At 38.5% G+C, this 23,551-nt stretch overlaps 1 protein-coding gene across 1 annotated transcript in view; it reads left to right on the top strand.

Moving 5' to 3' along the window:
• Positions 1-3,955: 3,955 nt before the first annotated feature.
• The window catches only part of LOC145999785 (uncharacterized), an 86,843-nt gene continuing 67,247 nt past the window's right edge, over positions 3,956-23,551 (top strand). Inside the window, exons 1-3 of the mRNA XM_083137088.1 lie at positions 3,956-4,213; positions 13,675-13,836; positions 20,113-20,627. Coding sequence (XP_082993214.1) covers positions 4,037-4,213; positions 13,675-13,836; positions 20,113-20,627 — 854 coding nt within the window. The 5' untranslated portion in view covers positions 3,956-4,036. The remainder of the gene's footprint in view (positions 4,214-13,674; positions 13,837-20,112; positions 20,628-23,551) is intronic.

The raw sequence follows: 23,551 nt of genomic DNA, 5'->3' as shown, positions 1-23,551 counted from the left end.
ATACAGTCTACAGTTACAAACGGTATATATATCCAATAAGAAAAAAAGAAAGAAAAACAATAATAATAATAATACAAATAATAGTAAGTAAGTAAGAAAGATGAAAAAAAAAATGCAAATCAAATAAGAACTGTAAAGATACAATTAATGAGTATATGTATACACAAAAAGAAAAAAATACATAAAACTAAATTCTAAATACAATTTTAAGTATATATATATATATAGGCACACACACATGTACACATAAATGCATATTTGGTAATGTTTGATGGTGCAAGAATAGAAATATTTGACATGAAGTAATATCAAATTCTTACATTGACATTAATACATTGTGGGATGTATTTTTATTCGTGTGTGCTTCTAGATTCAAACTGTTTACATAGTAGATAGTCCTTTGCTGTGGATTTAAGAGCATGCAGTGTTGATTGGTTAGTTATTGTTATGGGCAATTTATTCCAGGTTGAAACTGCATTTACCGAGAATGATGATTTGAAGGAGGCGGTACTGTGATGATATGTAAAAAGTTTGTTATGCCCTCGCGTGAAGTGTGAGTGTATTTGAGTGCCTACTTTAACTTTTCTAAATAGATAATCTGGTTTACTTACTTTCAAAATTTTGTTTATGAAGGTGATATAGTGCAGATGCCTTCTTCTGTCCATTGTTAATATTTTCTTTGTGTTCAAATGAGGCAGGATATGTTCATATTTCCTTATGTTCAATGCAAATCGTATGCAAGAATTTTGCATCACCTGAATTTTCCTTTTATCTCTGACTGAGACCCCAGGACCATAAACTACATCACAGTAATCAAAGAGTGACCACAATAAGAGCTCAACTAGCTTCAGTTTAACTTTTTCCGTTAGATAATTTTGAGACCTATATAAATTTCTGAGAATGTAGAATGATTTTCTACACAGTCCATTGATGTGTTCTGTCCAAGTGAGAGAACTATCAATCACCAAACCCAGGTTTTTAGATGTTGTTTTATGCGGTATGCACGTCCCACGTATCTTCAAGACTATGTCGTTATACTTGTCGTTTGTAATTGTTTGTCTGTTCCCCAGTAACATGTATGTGGATTTTTTGGGATTTAATATCAGTGCATTGGAGTCACACCAGGTGGAAATTCTTTTTAATTCATTGTTGAGGACCATAACATCACGTCTAACTGTAATTGGCGTGGTAGGTAGGTATATCTGTGTGTCATCAGCATAGAAATGGTATGTACATGTTTGTATTGCTCTCGATAAGTCTGCTGTGTATAAAGTAAACAGTAGTGGCCCCAATATTGATCCCTGAGGCACCCCAGTTTTTATTGGCACAGATTTTGAAAATGATAGTGGAGTGCCAGGCATTTGTACTTTCTGGTGTCTGTCTGTAAGATAAGAGTTGAACCACTTGATTGCTAATGGGCTGAAGTTATAATATCTGAGTTTAGCTAAAAGTAGATCATGCCGTACACTATCGAAGGCTTTGCTGAGGTCTAAGAGGACTAGTATAACTGCACACCGTTCATCCATGAAATGAAGGAAGTCATCTACTACTTTTGTGAGTGCAGTGGCTGTACTATGTTTACTGCGAAAACCTGACTGTAATTTTGGTAAAATATTGTTCGCATCAACAAATTTGGTGAGTTGCTGACACACTACTTTTTCAATAATTTTGGAGACAACAGGCAACAAGCTTATTGGTCTGAGGTCATCAAGACTTTGAATATTCTTCTTCTTTGCTAGTGGGATTACATGAGCTTCCTTCCATATGGAGGGAAATTCTCCAGTGCAAATAGAGAAATTGATGATTTGTGTTAGTGCAGGTAGTACAAAGGGAAGCGATAACTTTAACATTTTAACTGTGATTTTATCAGCTCCAGCTGCATTTGAGTGTATACTATGTATTGCCTTATATATGTCAAGTTCTGTTATTGTTTTAATTGCGAAACATAAATCTGTGGTATTCTCATTCCTGTTTGTCATGAAGTAATTGTACTGTTCTTGGATAAGTGTTTCAGAAAAATTCAGATTCTGTGTTACACTAACAAAATGGTTGTTTATAACATCTGCATCCCTAAGATTAGATGGAAGGGCATCAATATTATTTGTAGTTTTATCAACAATACCTAAATCTTTTAATTTTTGCCAGGTACCACGTGTGTTCATATTTCTGCTGTTTATATGGGATGTGAAATATGCTTTCTTTTCCTGCCTTGTAATTGACGTTGTGAAGTTACGCAGGTCCTTGTATTGTAGCCAGTCGTGTGGGTTATTTGTTCGTTTAAATTTACGTAAGGCATTATCCCTGAGTTTCATTACTAGTTTTACATTATCTGTGATCCATGGAGTATATTTTTTACCTACCCTTGCCGTTTTAGTAGGTGCATGAATTTCAAAGACGCTGATGATTTTTGAATTAAAATAGTTTATTTTGTCTTCAATATCATGGATAGGTTTCAGCAATTCCCAATCTACGGCTTTCATATCATTTTCGAATTTATCACTATCAAAATTAGAAAAGTCACGATATGTAATGTATTTCACCTGCTTTATGGGCTTCTCACAAACCAACGATACATATGTGAGACAGTGATCAGAGGTGCCTATAGGGTTTTCAACATTCGACCTGTGAACAAGTTCAGTATTATCTATTGCTATGAAGTCTAAGAGTGTCCTACTATTTGCTGTGATTCGAGTGGGTTTGTCGATTATTTGAGTCAGGCCAAATGTGTTAAAAATTGCTTTTAAATACATGGTGTCTGATTCGCGTTTTAAGAAGTCACAGTTTGCGTCACCCATCAGCAAGAGGGTGTCTACACAAGGGTATAGCTCAGAGAGTAGATTTTCTACAATGGAGAGTTTTGTGTACGCTATGTTTGGTGCTCTATATATAATACACACACCTATTCTTTTACTATTATTATTTACAATAATACTGATATATTCAACATCACTGCCATTGTCCAAGTCATTATAACCTACAATGCGAAAGTTCAGTTCTGTTTTCATGTAAATGGCAATGCCCCCTCCGGTTTTATGCATCCGATCAATTTTCACGATCTGATACCCTGGTAGGTTGATAGATGCCATTGGCGTGTAGGCATCAGTCCAGGTTTCAGAGATTGCGACAATATCAAAATCATGCAGTAATGTAACACACTGTAGTTCATCAATTTTTGGTACAAGAGACCGCACATTACAATGAGCGACGCTAAAATTGCCACTTGGCTGCGTTAGACACTCTGGATTTGTCGTTTTACCTTTTAGTTTGAAGAAGCATTTGCTTTCTTTAGTAGTTTTTCTTTCATTTTTGTCACGACTTACCATAAAAAATCTTCATTCCATTTTTGGGGCACACGCTTTACCCTTTCTGAGGATCTTAATGCACCATTTCCTTTTATTGTGGTTACATTGCCTACACTGACACTAATTTTTTCTTCACCTTTTACCGTATCATCATTTTTGGTTGGAGTTACGAGGTTAGTATCACACTGCACTTCACACACTTCACTTTCTGGTTTTTCCTTAAGAGGGTACACTGATTTCTGCGAGGGTTGTGTATTAGTAAATAGTGCATAGAGATTATCACACAGAAGCGTTTTCCCTTTTCCGTTCAGATGTTGGCCATGGTTTGTGTGGCCATCTCTTCCAATTTCACTAACGCTTAGCATTTTTGCTGTGGGAGAGGATTTACACACTTTGTATATTTTAGAGTTCACACTGTTAATTTCTAAATTTACACAGGAAGTTGGTATTAGGTCGTATCTGTGAGGAATGGCAGTAATGACGACGTTGGTATGTTTTCCACCACCACCACTAATAATGCTTCTACTACCATTAATACTAATGACTATTATTATTATATAATTTGTTTATGTGAAGGGAAAAATTGGTCCGAAAAGGGAAAGTTTGCCCCTTGGAAAGGGAAATTGTGCCCTCATATTGTGGCAACACTGAAAGGGACCTGTCCAAAATTCTCAAGAGTCAATCTATGTTTTGTATTTTTCACTGAAAATATGATAGTTTTGTGAAAATTTGAAATGATGGGACCCAAATTACTGAATAGAAATTTTTATCAGCACACAGAAATCGGAGAGGATTACCATAATTTATGTCGGCTTTGTTTGATGAACACTTGTTCGAAATTGAACTTCTGCCTAGAGGAGGGACAACGACGAGATATTCAAGGGAAGATATTAAATTGTCTATCCCTCATTGTGAGTATATTTTATTATTTGTAAGCATTACTTTTCATTTATTACTTCATGAAGCTTTTTTCAGTGTGGATAATAATCACCGTTGCCAATATTTTGGCAGCTCACCCAGCCTCAAATCAAGGTGAGTTGCTGCTCATATCACGTCCGAAATGCCCGAGATCTGGAATATGTAGGGCCCCTGCCCCCACATGTACTAAATGTGTCGGTAAATATGCGATAACGCCCGGACACTTTTCACTCATTTATTTCCTTAATTTTACCGCTGATACTTACCTATTTTGCCTTGTGGAACATTCTTTAAGGTGAAGTTATGCCTTTTTCCATAAAATACTGTCAACTTTTCATATTGCGATTGATTATTTGTCTTACTTGTTCTGCTTCTGTAATAGACCATATGGCGTGCACTCGCAATGGGTCATGACGCGCCAGCTTGTGTTTCGTCGATTTTCAGTGCGCAAGCAATGTTTCAAACCTTCGTGATGGAAAATTACGTACTATTTCGATTTTTGTTTCATGTTTACCTCCACAAACCATGCACGTTAGCCCCAAAAACCATCCACGGGTAGCCCCACAAACCATTGACATTAGCTCCAAAATCCATCCATTGGTAGCCCCAAAAACCATCCACGGATAGTCCCACAAACCATTCACACAAGCTTTGGTTAGGCCTGTTAGGTTAGGTTCCATTAGCACTCATTTCACCCCTAAATTCATCGAAAAAAGAAAGAAGGGAGAACAGTTAAAAATAGAAATTTTCGTAAAAAGAAGGCACGTTTGGAAACGCTGCAGAGATCACGTGACTTTCAACGCTCTCGCCATCTGCATGCACACAATGGAAACAACGGCATAATGTGGCAGGCAATGTAAATTTCTTACGTAAAAAGTGAATAATTCTTGTTCGGCAGCATTAAACTACGAAGTTTTTACTTTCCGTGAAAGAAAATACCTCCAAGAACGTCCAGAATGCTAAAGAAACTCATTTCAGTAAGTACTTTCTCCTGTAAATTTGAAGAAATCCGTCCGGGCGATAACGCATATTTACCTACATGAATCCATCATGCCATTAGGCCCAAGTTGCTTTTGTGGTAAAATTTTCGTATCCCCAAAACTTATTTCTTCAATTTTACAGGAGAAAGTACTTACCGAAATGGGTTTATTTATGCTTTAGGAAGGTCTTCGAAGTTTGTTTTCACCTCGATGAATTTTTTTTGCCGGTAAATCATGTAATTTTCAACATTAATGTCACTCCGATGCACGAAAGCTGTTCCCTTGATGTCCGTCTACTACTTGCACCAAATATTTGCGAGCGTTTCATGACGTAACAACCAGTCAGTGTTTCCAAATACGCGGTTTTGTAACTGTGTAACAGTTCTAGAACGTAAATAAACGTGAGTTACTGTTCATCATTTCTGATTACGAACTTGCAACAACATGACATGCACATGATCAGTGGCATGCTCAATGTGAGGTTGATGGGGGTTATAACCCCCCCCCCCCTTTCGCCCAGTGTCTCTAAGGCTACTTATGAATGGTTCGTGGGGCTATCCGTAAATGGTTCGTGGGGCTTTTTATGAATGGTTCATGGGGCTTTTTATGAATGGTTCATGGGGCTATCCATCAACGGTTCGTGGGGCTATTTATGAATGGTTTGTTTGGCTATCCATCAATGGTTCGTGGGGCTATTTATGAATGGTTCGTGGGGCTTTACGTGCATGGTTCGTGGGGTTTTCGAACACGAAAAAAATGTTCTAATTTTGAAAAACAAATTTAACTATGTTTGCCTAACCTAACAGAACCTAACCTATCCTTGCCATGCATGGTTCGTGGGGCTATTTATGAATGGTTCATGGGGCTATCCATGAATGATTCGTGGGGCTATCCATGAATGCTTCGTGGGGCTATTTATGAATGATTCGTGGGGCTATCCGTGAATGGTTCGTGGGGCTATTTATGAATGGTTCATGGATCCTTGAATGGTTCGTAGGGCTATCGGTGCATGGTTCGTGGGGGTTTCAAACCCAAAAAAAAATATATCTAATTTTGAAAAACAAATTTAACTATGTTTGCCTAACCTAACAGAACCTAACCTAACCTTGCCATGCATGGTTCGTGGGGCTATTTATGAATGGTTCGTATGGCTATTTATGAATGGTTCGTGGGTCTATCCATGCATGTTTCGTGGGGTTTTCAAACCTGGAAAAAAATACAAAATCAGTAACACGAAAGTAGGTATTTTTCTATGAAGAAGGTTGCAACACTGCATAACCACTGATCATGGGCTACGCTAGTCAAGATTTCTCCACCATATCGCGTGTAACGCAAGCGAATGCGAACAAAATAAAAATACTCGATATTTCGAAAATTGATATTATTTGCGTGCAAAAAAAGAAACGCGAACTTGAAGAACCCTTAGGAATGCAGAATACGTAAGTATCAATGTGAAAAATACGAAAATAAGGGAATTAGAGACGTTTGGTGGTTACTGAAATTTTAATCCTTTTGTTTCATTGCGATTTCGTCATGGTATTCATATTTGACATGGTTCGATTTAGAGGAGCGAATTTACAATACCGGCCCCCTCTTTGATTTTTGTAATATTTCGCATACTCACTAATTGAGGCCTCCTAATAACTAATTTGATTACCTGTTCGATCTCGGCCGAGCACCTCGCACTCGTTTATTTCGTCAATTTTAACATTCGTACTTACCTATTCTACAGTGTGTAAGATTCTTTAAGGTGGGATTTTGCTTTTCTCACGAAAATAATTTCAATTTTCCACATTAAGAGTAATTATTGTTCTTCCTTTTTTCGCTTGCATAACACAAAATAAGGCGGGCACAATAAGACTCTACTTTACGTCCTTTTCTTAATGAATACGTGTCATATATCGTTGGAAAGCTTATTGCATAAGGAATTCAACAGCATAAATCCCAAAGCAAGGAAAAATTACCTGGAGGAGGAAATTGATAAAAACTGATGTCCGGACATGCGTAATTGAACGTACTGGGGAAATTTTTTGATGATGAAGCACATATTTAGGGGTGAAATGAGTGCTAATGAAACCTAACCTAACAGGCGTAACCTAACCTCGTAGGCATACCTGATCCTCGTTAATGGTTCATGGGGCTATCGTGAATGGTTCGTGGTGCTATCATGAACAGAAAGTGTAAAAAGAAAAAGTTACTTACCTGTCTGCAAGCACGGTTTTGAATGATGCACTAAATTATTACTGGGGATAAAGCTATTTTACACTATCTACATGTTTTTGCAACCTGTTCTTTTTCATGCACCATACATACGCATAACACACCGAGAATGCAAAGAAGCACTCGCCACGCAGAATGCAAACAAGCAAAGCACACGCATTCACAATGCGGAAACAAAGACGAGCCTGCAGTGTTGTTAACTACCATCGGTTACCACCAAAAGGCATTAAGGACGTAAAGTAGAGTCTAGCCACGGGCACAGCTTGAGTAGCCTTGTGGATCATGAGTGGGTATGCAGTGTTTCCAAACCTTCTTAACTGAAAAATACCTACTTTCGTGTTACTGACTTTGTATTTTGGTAACACTGTCATATAGCTGTGACACATTTCTTACTTTTTACAGGAGAAAGTACTTATGCAAATCATTTTATGTAGCATTGTGGAAGTTCGTGAATGTAATTTTGATCCATTTTAATGCGAATGCATGTTGTTTTATGCGAAAATCTCTAGCATGCTGTTGCTGCTACCGCCATTTGCTTTCTGCACGAGAGCACAATGTTCCATGTGTTCGATGATGTAAACCCGTAGTCAGTGTTTCAAACGTCGCCGGGTTTTTACTATAACATGACGTGTCGAGTATTTTTTTTTTTTTAAATTTAAACTATGCTTGCCTAACCTAACCTAATGTTACCTTACAGAAAATGGTTTGTGGGGCTAACGTCAATGTTTTGTGTGGCAAACGTCAATGGTTTGCGAGGTATTAGCATAATTTCAAATCCAGGCACTAAGGTAGGTATTTTTTGGTGAACATGGTTGCAACACTGCATAAATCGACAAAACACTTGCACAACGTGCGATGAACCAGTACACTATCGCCATAATGTGTGTTACAGAATTGAAATAACGAGTAACAGTAAGTACTCGTAAATGTAAGAAATGGACATTATTTTCGTTAGAAATTCATTATGTCACCTAAAGAAATGTTCCGCAATACAGAATAGTACGTTAACAATGTAAAAAAGTGTGAAATAAATTATTTATAGGTGTCACACCTATACGAAAATAGTACCTGTATTTTTTTCCCCAGGTTAGGTTAGGTTATGTTACATTAACATAGTAAAAAAATGGGTTCCATGCACGGATTAGGTTATGTTAGGTTATGTTACGTTAACATAGTTAGGTTAGGTTAGGTTAACATAGTTAAAAAAAAGGTTTGTACTGAAATTCAACACGATGAAAGAAAATACCTCCACGAACTTTCAAAATGCTACAGAGTGTCATTTTCGTAAGTAGTTTCTTCTGTAAAAATGAAGAAATGCGTTGGCCGAGATCGAACTGTTACCCAAATTTGAAGTTAAAATTTGGGGATCACGTAGAGAATTTGGGGATCACGTGTAGAAATTGCAAAATAAGCAAAATTGAGTGGTCCGTGATCGGAACAGATATGCACGATTGCTCATTATTTACCGGAAGATTTTGTGTTTCCAATACTTAAAAAACAAAATATACATTCCTGACATTACTACGACCCCAAATTTTAACTATGCTTGCCTAACATAACCTTACCGTGAATGGTTCATGGGGCTATCCATCAACGGTTTGTGCGGCTACCCGTGCATGGTTTTACGACCCCAAATTTTAAGTATGTTTGCCTAACCTAACTTAACCTAACGTTACCGAGAATGGTCAGTGGGGCTATCCGTGAATGGTTTTGCGCTAATTGTGATAACGAACCGATTAAAAAATCTCATTTTCATAGCACTTTAACGGCAAACGTTCTTCATTCAAGATGCCATTTTCGTATCCTGCAATTTTACGATTGATGCATTGTTGCCAAACTTACCTGTAATCAACAACTTTTTACTGTTCTGTTCTCTTCCACCATTCTTACACGATCCATGCTCTCCAAGTATGAAATCAACAGTGTGGCAATGCTGTAGACAGCGTAACTAATTGTGAACGTCAATTATTCATGTCAACAGATATGGTTCCCATACTTGTATACGAAGAATCATTGCGAGAATAGAAATGCTTATTTTACAACTTCTACACATTAATGAACAATTTCTACATCTCACCCCAACATGTTAACCTCAGGTAAATCATCGGCACTAATTATTTCGTGAGTATAATCAGTAGCATAGAAATTACAGAAGGGTCGGGTATTGTAAATTCTTGCCAATTTAGATTTAGATCTGTTAATAAATGCTGCGGAGTTTTAGTGATTACATACTGTGTTTCCTTGACACAGGCTTTCAACTTCCATATACTACTATGTAATTCTGTACTTGCCAACATTTCGTTTACTGTTGCCTTGAGTACGAACTGTCCCTCCTACCTAGGTCACATGTGTGAGTTACGAAAGGGTTTCCAGTATTGGTGCACGGAATCTCTTCGTTTACCATGTAATGTTCAGATGTGTATTTTCTTCTTGCCACCAAAATGTTTGGAGATTTTGTTGAATACATGCGTCTCTAGGTAGATTAGGTGTGTCAGTTTCAGTGTCCTTAGCATTTTAATAATAACCCTAAATGCTTTCATTGTTAGGTGGGTCAAGTTTAATGCTTTTGTAGTTAGGTTACCTGAGTCAGGTTTACTTCACTTACCATTTTCATAATAATCCTAGTTATTTTTTTTTGTATAGGTTAGGCAGATCAGCTTTCGTTCTCTTAGCATTATCATAAGATCTTTACATGCTTTCTGCTATGATCGCAGCCAATAGGTTTGAAGATTTTGTTCAAAAAATGCTTTTGTAGTTAGGTTAGGCAGGTCAGGTTTATTTCCCTCCTTAGCATTTTAATAATAATCCTAATTATCTTTTGTTGTCTCAAACACGAAACCCCTTCGAACCTCATGTGAACATTCAGGAAGAGGTGAATAGTGGTAGTAGTTTGTGTAATGTGTGAAGCATCCAAGACAGGAAATTTTGCTCAAGGAAGCTGTTTGGTTGTAAGGAACTATTTCAAGACTATTTCAAAATGAAAATTTCTGATTATTTTCGAGAAGGATCCAAATTTCCTCACACCATGTGTAAAGCACAATAACTCAAGAACGAAGAAGGATATCAATGTCGGATGAAAAGAATACAAAGAAAGTCATGCCTGACGAATACAATGGTGCAGGAATTGAGGCACAAGGTAAATTGCGCAAGGGGACTCTCAAAGAAAGTGGGGAATCCCTGATGGAAAATATAGGAAATTTACTACTATTTTCTACATAATGTTGAGATCGGAATGTAGGCACTAAAAATGAGGATGTATGTCCACATGTCCCACTACTGATGGGACACCGTCCCACACCCAGGAAATAGGAAAATAACTGCAAATCTCGTGTTGTACACGGTTCACATTGCGGTATGAAGAAGAAAAGAAACCAATTTGTCGCATGTCCCACTACTGCTGGGACACCATCCCAAATGGAAAAAATACGGGAAAATCATAAAAAAACGTTTTCAATCCCTTAATGTTGACACACTACTTTGGAGTACGAAAAACAAAAGTTAAACAATGGCTACATGTCGTCAGGCTGTACATACTACAAAGAGATCTCCCCAAAGAAAGTGGGTAATCCTCGAAGGAATGAAGACGGAGAATGGCGAGAAAACGCACACAATGGCATGTAACATTTCCAGGCACAGCACATCTTTAAGGGATTCCATTGAGAAGCGCACAACCTCTGCACATGCAGATCGATGGTATGAAGTACAGCGATCTCCAGCATCTTCACTCGCACCTTTCACTAAAGGACACTATGTGGTGCTGATAGGGGCTCACAAACACCGGTATACTCAGAGACATTGTTGAAAATGTCCGCCATTTACTTCAAGACAAAGATGGCATCGATGAAGCACTGATTGTCTGGTACGCGCAGATACCTCTGGCATCTCACCAATTGTCCAAGCACCGGCACTAACATGGGCAACAAGGTCCTCAGCACTTTCCACAGGGGTTTCATACAGGGGGACACGAAGGTGTGAACCTCCGCCACCACTCGCCACTCTCACTTCTTATACCCTCTGACTCAGCTATCATTTGTCGTTAGTGCTTCTGCTGAGTGCGGTATTCTTCGTGTCCCTGGAGTGAAGGATATACTTTGGAGTGGTTAACTAGGTTCTGGGAATCTCCGCTTCTACACCAGTTTGAATAAGAAGATAAGCGAGTAATATAAATCTCGGTATCTAAGATAAAACCGAGATGTTTGAAATTAGAGTTTGAGAATCTAGAATAGTTTTCGAGAAGCATACATAAGTTTAATATAGAATAAGTTTCTTATGATAAATATAAAATAATATATAATACATAAAATATAGAGAGAATAATTCAGGGTCCAATAGGGCCCGTAGAAAACTGGAGTGGCCTTCAAATGAAGACCACCAGGAACAATAGATAGCGGGGAATAATATACAGTAAGAGAGAATATAATAATACAGAAAATTTACAAGATGGGAACTGCGGGCGGACCAAGAAGGCCCACCACGGGATGCAGAAGATAAAATAAAGTAAAATGGACTAAAGGTTCTCCCAGAAGCTTAGAGAGTGCCTGGTCATCTTCTGCTGCACAGCATCCACTCGTGTTGAAATCAGGTCTGCACTACAAATCTGCTTCGAGCTCTTCCAGCTGTTTACCTCTAATGGAAGTTATGAAGAAACGTCTTCTATTAAGGGAAGTTGGTCCTGTCTCGTAGTACCTGATCTCTTCTTGCTGATGATCTTCCTCAGTGGTCACAGTAATGGCTGATCTCAGTACCCGAGTTGATCTCCTAGGTACATCCTGAACTGCGACAGTCCTATGTATAGTAGAGCCAAGAGTGGTATCTCTCTCTGTTGGATCAGATCTTCTATACTCGAATTCCTCATAGCTTGATATTATATCTGCAAGCTTGTTGACGATGTTGAAGGTCTGCTGGCAGCTCACCATCTGTTGGAATGAGCCTCTTCTTAAATTAGTCCTCAGATGCCGAATTCGGACGTCGTCAAATTTCTCGCAAGTTAAAAGGGCATGTTCCGGTGTATCTATTACTCCACATTTCTGTCACTTATCATCAGATCTTAGTCCGAACCTCTTTAAATAGGAACCATAAGGGCCATGCCCTGTAATGAAATGAGTAATACCCTTTGATGGTCGGAAGAAGGAGTTTTTAGGTCTTATCTTCGCCAACGCCAGAGATCCTTTGGTACGTCCGGAACCGGGATGCTGTTCCCATTCCATCTTCCAGGCATTTTCTAAGTGTTGATCGATGTCCTGAAATGTGTTGAGGTTTTGACCAAGAAGGGCTAGGATCTTATTATGCTGCCCTTTCCTCAGCCAGTATCTGGCTGCGTATATCTTAACCTCGAAATCGAGTGGAAGAACACCGGCAATTACTATTACATTGATATATTTCTTCCTTCTTTAGTTATTGTGCTTTAAACATGATGTGAGGCGATTTTCGCACACCTGTCACTCGAAAACTGTGCTGATTTCGACATTTTTTCCTTGTTTTTACTTGCCGAATCACCTCCCAAGCGTTGTAATCGGAATTTTGCACCACCCTGTGTGTATGCATTGTATTTACTTGAGTACGCCATACCCCCCATTAAAAAAATGAAATTGTGGTAGATTATGAGTGTGCATGACTTATATTGGTATAAAGCTCCAAACCACAAATAATGTGTATCCTACATAGACAATAAACCCATAATGTTGAATCGGTGCTCTGAACTGGAGGGAGGGGACACTGTCTCAGTGCATGGCATTGGAAAGAAAACAGAACATGAAAAACATTTGCACATTATCTATATTTGAGAAATGAAAAGAATTGTTTAAAAAGTTTTCCGGTTTAATTACACCACAATTAACTTTATTCTACGTTCACAACATTTCAATAAAATGTACTCAATTCTCCCTTGTAATGTTTTATACATGCAAGAATTTATTGTAGCAATTGCTCGTCACAGGTGAAACTCTTTTCCTCACATACAGAAGTGACTGATAACTAAAGTGCTACCACATTTCAAAATTATAAGCTTTGTTCAAGTATACTGCATCAATCAATGCAAACGTTTTATCTATAAAAAAAAATGCACACTTTTTCTTTTTCGTTTCCCTGATGTATGTATGTACAGTATTATTTCTGACATGATTTGAGAAAAATATCCTGAAAAAACCACTGTGATGTGTAATTAATATTATAGCCTCAAAGAATTTATTTGCCTACACAGTTTGTAAATACCCATGTCCTAATCCTACTTATGAATTCAATTTTTTCCATCTCAGGTTACAGAGGATGACAGTTTGCCAAAGTTTGTGTGCTATTTGTGCATAGACAAGCTAGAGGATTTCCAGGATTTCCACAACATGTGTCATGAATCGGAAGACCTTCTCAAGGAATACCTGACGTCTGCAGAAAAGCGGCGTAAGAGGAAGTCGAGTGTTAAGGTAAAGATAATTTTATACTTGAGGAACTGGTGGCATGTGTAAAAGACAAGTCAAACTTTATTTGTTCATGGCATGGTAATAGATGCATTTTTAAAAATTAATATTTTCACACCTGCTATTACTAAGAATGGAATCATGTATTCATTCATGAAAGTGGTTTCTGGGGATCTGGGCTCTTGTGTATAATTTTTTTTTTTTTATTACTGTATTCTCATCAATGTTTTGAATTGCAATGCATTTTTGTGGATGTAAGGGGTGACCCTTTCCAAATCCGTCCAAATGACAACCTCGTTTACGCAGACTAACGAGGCTCTAGCAGTTGAACCTGCAACCAGTATAATCTTCTGTAAGAATTGTGTTGTGTCATTCATGTGTGTTTGTGATTGTTCTTGATCCATGTCATCATATCACCATTCATCCTCATCTTTGCAAAAGTGGCAGAAACATGAAGTAAAATAAATCTTTCATTCATTCATTTTTGTATGCAACATGGGCCTCATTGTAAACTATTGCAAATACATTCAGAATGAAATATATGTACAGCATGTCCACAAAGTCCTGCTGCCATTACAATGAAACTTAACTTCTATACTATATGAGATAAATACATGCAGTTTTTTGCAACATGTTCTACAGCTCTCAAAGTTTTATTTACAATTACAACACTTCCACATGCGCCTCGTTAGTTGCCCTCAGGACATAGAGGCGATATTCGATCTCCATCCATACATGCTGCAGCATAGCAGCATCAACCTGTTCGAGAACTTCTCCAATCTGTGTACGAAGTGCGACAATATCTGGAGCAGGGGTTTCGTAGACATGATCCTTGACGTACCCCCAAAGATAAAAAACAAAAGGGGTGATATCAGGGGAGCGCAGTTGCCAGGAAATGTATGTCCAAAAGGTCCCTCACAACATACTCTGCAAAACATAATAATAAAATACCACTACTTATTAAAACTTAGAGAGCTGTAGAACACGTTGGAAAAAACCGTATGTCTATATCTCATATAGTTTAGGAGCTATGTTTCATTGTAATGGTAGCAGGACTTTGTGGACACCTTGTGTGTGTGTGTGTGTGTGTGTGTGTGTGTGTGTGTGTGTGTGTGTGTGTGTGTGTGTGTGTGTGTGTGTGTGTGTGTGTGTGTGTGTGTGTGTGTGTGTGTGTGTGTGTGTGTGTGTGTGTGTGTGTGTGTGTGTGTGTGTGTGTGTGTATATATATATATATATATACATAATGGATAAAAGCAAGGATTTTCGCTAATTTCATAGCATCATCGGTGTGAGGAGAAATAGACGGAACCGGAAGTTAAAAATTAGCGAAAATTTTGAATTTTTCTACTGTCCGGTGAGTGTTTCCTTTTACCTTCTTTGATTTATATATATATATATATATATATATATATATGGTAAATTTCTCGTATGGGACAAACAGCTAAAATTTGCTAGTTCATTTAATTTGAATATTCGTACTTAAGTATTCTGCATTGAGAAACATTGCTGAAGGTGGCATTTCGCTTATTTCACGGAAATAAGCTCTATTTGCGACATATTGAGTAAGTTTTCTTCGTTTCTTTTTGCCTTCGGTAACACGCAAAATGGCGATCACAGTTTCACTACTGAACTCAGCATGCAGTGTTTCCACCCCACTGCACCCAAAAATACCTACGTGGCCCACAAACCATTGACGCATAGCCCCACAAACCATTCATACATAGCCCCACGAACTATTTTCGGTAAGGTTAGGTTAGGTAGGGTCACTATAGGTTACAATAGTTAAAAATTGGTTTCGAAAAAAATATGCGTAGCCCCACACACCATTCTCGCATAGCCCCACGAACCATTGACGCATAGCCCCACGAACCATTGACGCATAGCCCCTCGAACCATTGACACATAGCCCAACAAACCATTTGTGGAAACGTATCTTCTTCAGTTACAAAAACACGTGTTTGGAAACACTGACCAGGATTACGTCATCACACACAGGCTACATCCACCTGGAAGTAAATGGATGCAAGAACTTCCGTGCATCGGTCACACATTTATATCGAAAAATAGATGATTTACCGTCAAAATCGATGAACGATGCGAGAAAACACTTCCCCGAACTTCCAGAAGTATAAAGAAACTGCATTCGGTAAGTAATTTCTCCTGTAAATTTGATGAAATCCGTTTGTCCCTTACGAGAAATTTACCATATATATATATATATATATATATATATATATATATATATATATATATATATATATATATATATATATATATATATATAAATAACCTAGACTAAATATTGCAATATTTAAAAATATCATTTAAAATTCAATGAAGTTACTTAAATTGCACGACGTGCCTAAATATTTTACCTAATATGTCTTATGTCACTGCACTCATCATAATAAAATAATAATAAAAATCATACCTGGAGTGGATAATATAAATGCCGTATTCAATGTTCAATCTTCTTATAAGTGTCTTCACCAGGAACTTTGTAAAATGAGATTAGAAGTCTAACTTGGAGCAGGACAAAAACAGTCTTGTGTTAACACTTTCCTGATAGAGATCTTTGTTTAGAAGATCTAAACACTCAACTTTCTTTTTATGAACCGCTCCCAGTATGTCTTGCATTTTATGTAGCAAGATCGGATAACATACAGTGGAACCCTAATTTTAATTTCTTAATTTTATTTTTCCCACCTTTTAAGTTCTGTACTAGTGTCCCTCGAGGAATGTTTATTCTAAGTTACACTGTAAATGCAATAACTGTTATGCATTTTCTGACTTGGAGCACCATGAAAAGTTCAGATAAATCACAGTTATTAAACAATTAGTGTGTCGACCAGCCCATGCTCTTTCTTATCCTATTAATACATCTATTATATGAATAGCCGGGCCCCGTGGCAGGGTGGTTAGCTCATCGTACTACGATGCCAGGTGTCCCGGGTTCGAATCCTGTCCTAGGCATGGGCATCAATGCCATCATATCATCACTCATCCCCATCTTCGCAATTAGCCAAAAGTGGCAGAAAAGTGAAGTAAAATTAAACAAATCAATCAAGTATTAAATGGATATTTTTGAACCTGTAAATGTAATTTCAACTAGCCATTTTTCTTGGGATTTCTGCACAGTGCCAGAGAACGTTGTCTGTTGTGAAATATGAGGATAATTTCAAAAAAAGTGAATACATGCTCCTACCTGACTACTTATATTATTGTAGAGGTTGAAATTACTGCATACTCTTTGGCCAAATGTATCACATTTTGCCAAATGTTCTGGTAATAATCTCATGCTGTCAGCAGAGTTTTTTTTTCTGGAGATGGGACAGATTAATCGGTGCACTATTTGTACCGGCCTGATACAGGCATATTGGTTCATCGATAAAATTACCAATAATTTTACAGCATCCAGTGTTTCTATAAATATCTAATAATGTATTGCAATATTCTGCCATTTTCTTACACCATATTGGCACGAATATAAGCTGCACCCTAAAATATGAAGGAGCGAAAATAAAAAAAGATGATGCCCGAATACAAGCCGATGGAAGAGAAGAAAATACCGGTAACCATTTGCCAGCAGATTCCCAGGCTTGATGATGCTTTCTTCTCCACATGATCGTTCATATTGGTGACAAGCCTGTAGATCCACTTCAGTAGAAATTAATACCTGTATAAGCTTAGAAAACAACGAACACAATCTTAATAAATTCAAAGAGTACATTATCAAGAATGCTGACAGTCTTTACAGTGCTCAGTTAGAAACAACAATGCTATTGTTGGATAACATTATGGTATCTACAATGTGGCCAGTTTCTACAATGCTATTGTTGCATTATCGTTACTTGAAATTTAGAAATCAGCACATTTTTAACATATGATTTGACGAAATGTCATAATTTTTTTAAGATCGCGAATATAAGATGCATCCTAATTTTTCATAATTGAAATTTGGATAATATGTGTGGCTTATATTCGGGCCAATACAGTAATTTTTATGGGATATAAACATACAATCTCCATGCCCTACTTTTGTTGAAAGTAAATCTCTCAATATGTAGCTTTTTTGCATTGCAGTCATGTGGTAACACACACTTATTAAGGAGATGAATGAACCATTTAGATTTTTCAAGGATCATTTAAGATTTTATAAGGGATCAGTTGAGCATTGGGGGTCTCCCCGATGGCGCAGTGGAAGCATCGTCACCTTGTAATCAAGAGGTCCCGGGTTCGATACCTGGTGGAGGCACAAGTGGTTCGGATTCCACTTTAAACTGTAGGTCTAGTCTCGATTAGCCTTACTGTGGATAAAGTGGACTTAAAACACCAAATCAATCAATCAATCAATCAGTTGAACATTGGTTATTGGTTTTGGTAAATTTTATATCAACTCATCCCTAATTGTTCTATATATCACTGAAGTACCAACCTATGATGTGCACTGTCATTGACGTCACTGTAGTGGATCTTCTAGCACTTCCAAAGCAGTAGGCCCACTAAATTTGTACCATGGCTCTTTGGGCTATGGTGCAGCACTATCAGATGTCTACCAAGAAATTGTTGTCATTTCTGATATATCACTGGACATATCCAGTAAGTTCACCAGAGGTCCCGGGTTTGAATCCTGGCCTGGGCATGGATGTTTGTGAGTGTCCATTCATCAATTTCATCATATCATCACTCATCCTCATCTTCGCAAATTAGTCAAAAGTGGCACAAAAAGCAAAGAAAAATAAAGCAATTCATTCAATCAATCAATCAATATCCAGAAAGTTACTGCAATACCCACTGTTCACAGGGACAAAGGAGAATGACCTTGTAGTTGTAGGCAATGAGATGCACCACCTAAATGTTGCTGGGTGCTTGTCTAAACTTCCACAGTGGTGGCACTTAGTATCGCGAACCAGTGTTGGATATGGAAGTGCTTCATCACTACAAGTCCTCTGGGACAAGCATTTCTTCCCATACAATTTGAATTTTGATGAACAGAATTAGTTCTTTTCATGCGAACATTGTTCAATAGTGCACAATAAGGCTACAGTCAGTATAGTGCTGCCACTAAATGTCAATCTGAGGAAATTTGACATGTCAAGGCAGGAAAAAAGTCATTATCTGATTCCATGATTCATAAATTACTAAGGCTGGCAAAGGGAGGTGGGGGGGGGGGGTCATTTTGTTAATCACTTTCTTAAAATAAAGCTATTCCTTGTGTCCTGCACTGTGCATTGAATGCATATTGAAGTTGCAGAGGTAGGTCCCAGGTATTTCAGTCTGTCATAGGCCATGTCTAAATTGGCAAGTGCTTCATCCCATTGGTTCGTGTGCTGTCGGAAGTCGTTCAAATCTACATGTCCCCTTGCAGTAGGGTTGCCACTTATCCTGCCAGGTATCAGCTCGAACGTTACCCACCACGCTTTGGGGTGCAGACGTGCACTACGGAAGCAGAAGGCAGATGCGAGACAAAATCACAATGATTTCCACCTATTTACTACTCATATCAAAAATGTGGCATTTGATTTCTTTATTTAATATTTTTCTACATACAGTGTTATCGAAAAGATATCAAAGTAGCACTGAGTTGTACATCGTCAATTCTGTAAACGTTGCCTCTGCAAAGTGGAAGGGAATTATGGCTGCCAGGTGCAGGGCCACAGTGAATTGAAGCGTGCACCTGTCACACCTTCCACCTCTTCCCTCCAACTCCACCTGTGCTGTCAATTCAGAGAACATCGGTAGGCCGATTTCAAGGGTGGAATGCTTCTCAAGGCAACATCTGCTGCCGATTCGGACACAGCCATAGTCAAGGTGATGTGGTCAGCATGAGGCTCACACTGGGAATCAACTAAACTTTCTGTAAAAACAACCCATGCAGCCTTCTAACTGACTCCCATAATTGCTATAGAGAATGGGTTCCCAGAGTACATTGTGCTGCACCATGGTGTACTCTAGCAGACAAAATTTCAACTTTTACATCAGTGTGTGTGTTCATTGTAGCATCTGGTGTAGAAAGAATATTACTGGGGAGTCATGATACTGACTGAAAGCCTTCATATCAAGTAAATGCTAACAAATGAACAGTGCAGATGCAATATTGTGTCGTGTGGTTGTCTTCATTCAATGTTGAGGGGTGCCTGGGAACACTGAAGCAGCCTTGGTTTGTTTGTGGCTTCTAAGCTACAAAATTAGGATAGTGATGTCTTTATTAAGAGGGAAGGGTTGTTTTATATATGCAAAGGCAATATCATAAAATTTATGTACCTTATCATTGTATTTCAGAAGCATCCTGCATCCTCGTCTCGTGTTAGTGAAGAAACTGTGCCTGCTCCAGTATCTGATATGTGTTTCCCTCCTCCAGAAGTGAAAATAAAATCCGAAGCGGAAAGTACTGATCCATTAGTTTGTGAACAATTATCTCTGGAGAATGTGTGGCTTCCAGATGAGTCGTGTGTTAAGACTGAACCCGAATCAATCAAGGAGGCTCCTGATGTTGACATCTCTGTTGACAGCAAAACTTTAGTTGGTAAAGTTGAAAGTGCTTTAGTTGATAAAGTTGAAAGTGAGAGTGATGAAGATTTGATGCATTTTGAAGGCACAAGTGAGGAAGATCCTAGTGGACAAAATGTTTCTGGAAGTGAAGGATTTTATCCGCATGATTGTGAACAATTTGTGGAGAAAGTGCCAGCTGAGGATAGTGACAATGATGCATTAGTATTAGGTGATGATGAAGATAAGAAGAAGAATGTAGTGGTCACCGAAGAGGTGGAAGGCCAAGGGACAGATCCTGGAGAAAGGTAGGTGAAGGAATTTTTAGTACAAGGATTGAAAGTGAACATGGCAGTACTAAAGTTCAAAATTGGACCTTATTACAAGGGTCGTTCAAGGTTGACCGGGACTTTTATTTCTGCAGAGGAAATAGGTAGCAGAAGAAACACCAAACTATGTCAGTTTTTCAAAGTATTCTCCGTGCATGCCTAGGCACTGTTGCCATCGTTCTGGCAGCTCCCGAATTCCTTTGGCGTAGAAAGAACTTGGTTGTTGTTGTAGCCACTGGAGGACATCGCTCCGCAGTGCTTTGTCTGTCGTGAATTTCTTCCCTCCCAGATGGTCTTTAAGGGGTGCAAACAAATGATAATCACTGGGGGCTAAATCCAGACTGTAGGGGGGATGGGGCAGAACTTCCCAGCGCATGTCGGCCAGAGTTGTTCTTGTCACATTCGCCGTGTGAAGGTGGGCATTGTCATGGAGAAGAATGACATTTCCAGACAACATCCCAGGTCTTTTCTTGCGAATGGACTTTCGTACAGCACCACTCAACAATGTGGAGTAATACTGGGCATTAATCGTGCTCCCTTTGTCCAGAAAATCCACATGGATAACGCCCTTCATGTCCCAGAAGACACTTGCCATGATCTTTCCAGCGGACGGCTGCGTTTTGCTTTTCTTGGGGGGCGGGAAACCTTTATGCCGCCACTCCATGCTGCGTCTTTTGGTCTCTGGGGTTGAATTGTGCAACAATGTTTCATCACACGTGATTATGGATTGCAACAATTCATCACCTTCTGCTCGAAACCGATTCAGAAGCTGTTCACAGACCGTCCTGCGCCACTTCTGATCGAATGTCAGCTGGCGGGGAACCCAACTTGCATAGATTTTGCGGAAGCGTAAGTGGTCGTGAATGATTGTCTCAACACTCCCGACACTGATATTCACCTCTGCAGCAATATCCTGCACTGTTACTCGCCGGTTCTCAAGAATCATTTGCTCAACACGTGCGATATTCACTGGTGTGACTGAAGTCGGGCGAATGTGTCCATGCGCTTCATTTGTCACCAGCTCTCGTCCTTCGCGAAACTGCTCACGCCATTCGTACACTCTTGTCCGCGACATCGTTTGTTCACCATACTGTACTTGCAATCGTCTGAAAATCTCAGCTGGTTTCACTTTCTCCTTCAAGAGAAATTTGATTGCACACCGCTGCTCCACAGCCACAGACACACTGCTTGCCGCCATGTTCGCTGCAACTGCTGCGCATGCGCGAATTACGTCATGCCGGGCGCTAGTTACTCGCGAAGGAATACATTACGTCACCCGCACATTTCATCATGATCCGGCTATTCATCGATTTTTTACGTACGAAAATCCCGGTCAACCTTGAACGACCCTTGTACTTACGAGTTACAATGCAATTAATTTATTGAATATTGTCGCCAATGCTACAGTGTTATTGGGCTATTCCATACAAGATCATGCAGAGGTAATGGTTCCGATTTTTTTTTTTTTTTTTTTTTCAAATTCTGTAGAAGGAAGACTAATTATAATTATCATAGAATTTTGGCAATAATTGTCAAACAAAATTTGTATCTTCCTGAAAGTAATGAGCACTGTTTTGATATTATCATTAGAAAAATAATATGTGAATTGTGAAAATACCTTTCGCAATTATCCCCGGTTGATATTCTTTTTGATTGTTCAGGAATTTTCCATCAAATATCAAACCCTTCTCCCTCTTACAGAGTTTCTTGTTCAAATTCTTCCACTCCAGGCTCAACCAGCATTACTGAGAAGTTTTGGATTTTATCCTTTCATCATAAACCAGGAAGACAAAATTTTGTGAGATTTTTACACCGTAATGTCAGCCTACCATTCCTAAGTTGATGTATAAAAGCTGACCTAAATTATTACTGTCATGTTCATTTACAGTCTGACATTTGAGGTTTCTTATGTTTTTCTCTCTCTTGTTTGATGTGTGTAGCTTGAAAAGAGGGAATTGAATTTCCAAGTGTGACCACAGTGCAGGTTTATCTAGGGGTAGTGGGTGGCAAGTCGTCAAGCAATCATCAGTAGTGATATCACTACCGTAGACAGTGGACCATGTCTGTTTGCAGTAGTGGCTGCTTAATACGTGCTATCATGCTATAGCATGTCACTCAATTTTCTAAAATTAAAAGAGAGAGAGACAAATTTCATAGATTTAAGAAGTTCAGTAAAACATTGAAGTGAAATGGGCAAAACTGTCATATGCGGGAAATCGATATCTTCAAATTTACAGGAGAAAGTACTTACGGAATTGAGTTTCTGTGTAATTTCGGAAGTTCATAGAAGTGTTTTCTCGCATTTTTCAAACTATTTTGCTACTAAATCATGTATTTTTTCCATAATAATATCCGTCCGATGCACGAAAGCTGTTGCTTGCATTCCCATCCATGTACTTGAACAGGATGTTGCGAGTATCTGATGACGTAACCTTCCGGTCAGTGTTTCAAACTATGTATTTTCGTAACTATATGCACGTTGCAGAAGGTCAGAAATATACAAAAATCTGCATCCGAATGTGCATGACCCGTGTTGTAAATCTGTGAAAGATGACGTGTACAGGGTGCATCATGAATTTGGACGGTGTGGAAGATGTAGTAGATTTTGTTATTGAGCATGGAATTGTGAAGCAAGAAGTGGAATGTGAAAAATGTGAAAGTACATGTAAGTTGCACATTGAACCTAATGGCAGGTGGAGATATTTGTGTACGAAAACAATCCAGGGACGTGGGAAAATGAGTTACAAAAGATGTCCGTGTGGATTCAATCGTTCTGCAAGATTGGGCACTTTTATAGGAGAAAGTAAATTGACTGTACGGAGAGTCATTAAATTTTGTATATTGTGGCTTATATTGCCAAACCCAAGGGCAAGTATCATACAATTCCAACTGTACATTACTTG

Source organism: Lepisma saccharinum, chromosome 15 (genome assembly GCF_977018435.1).
Source record: "Lepisma saccharinum chromosome 15, izLepSacc3.1, whole genome shotgun sequence".
Lineage (NCBI taxonomy): Eukaryota > Metazoa > Arthropoda > Insecta > Zygentoma > Lepismatidae > Lepisma > Lepisma saccharinum.
This window is presented reverse-complemented; position numbering and strand designations above follow the sequence as displayed.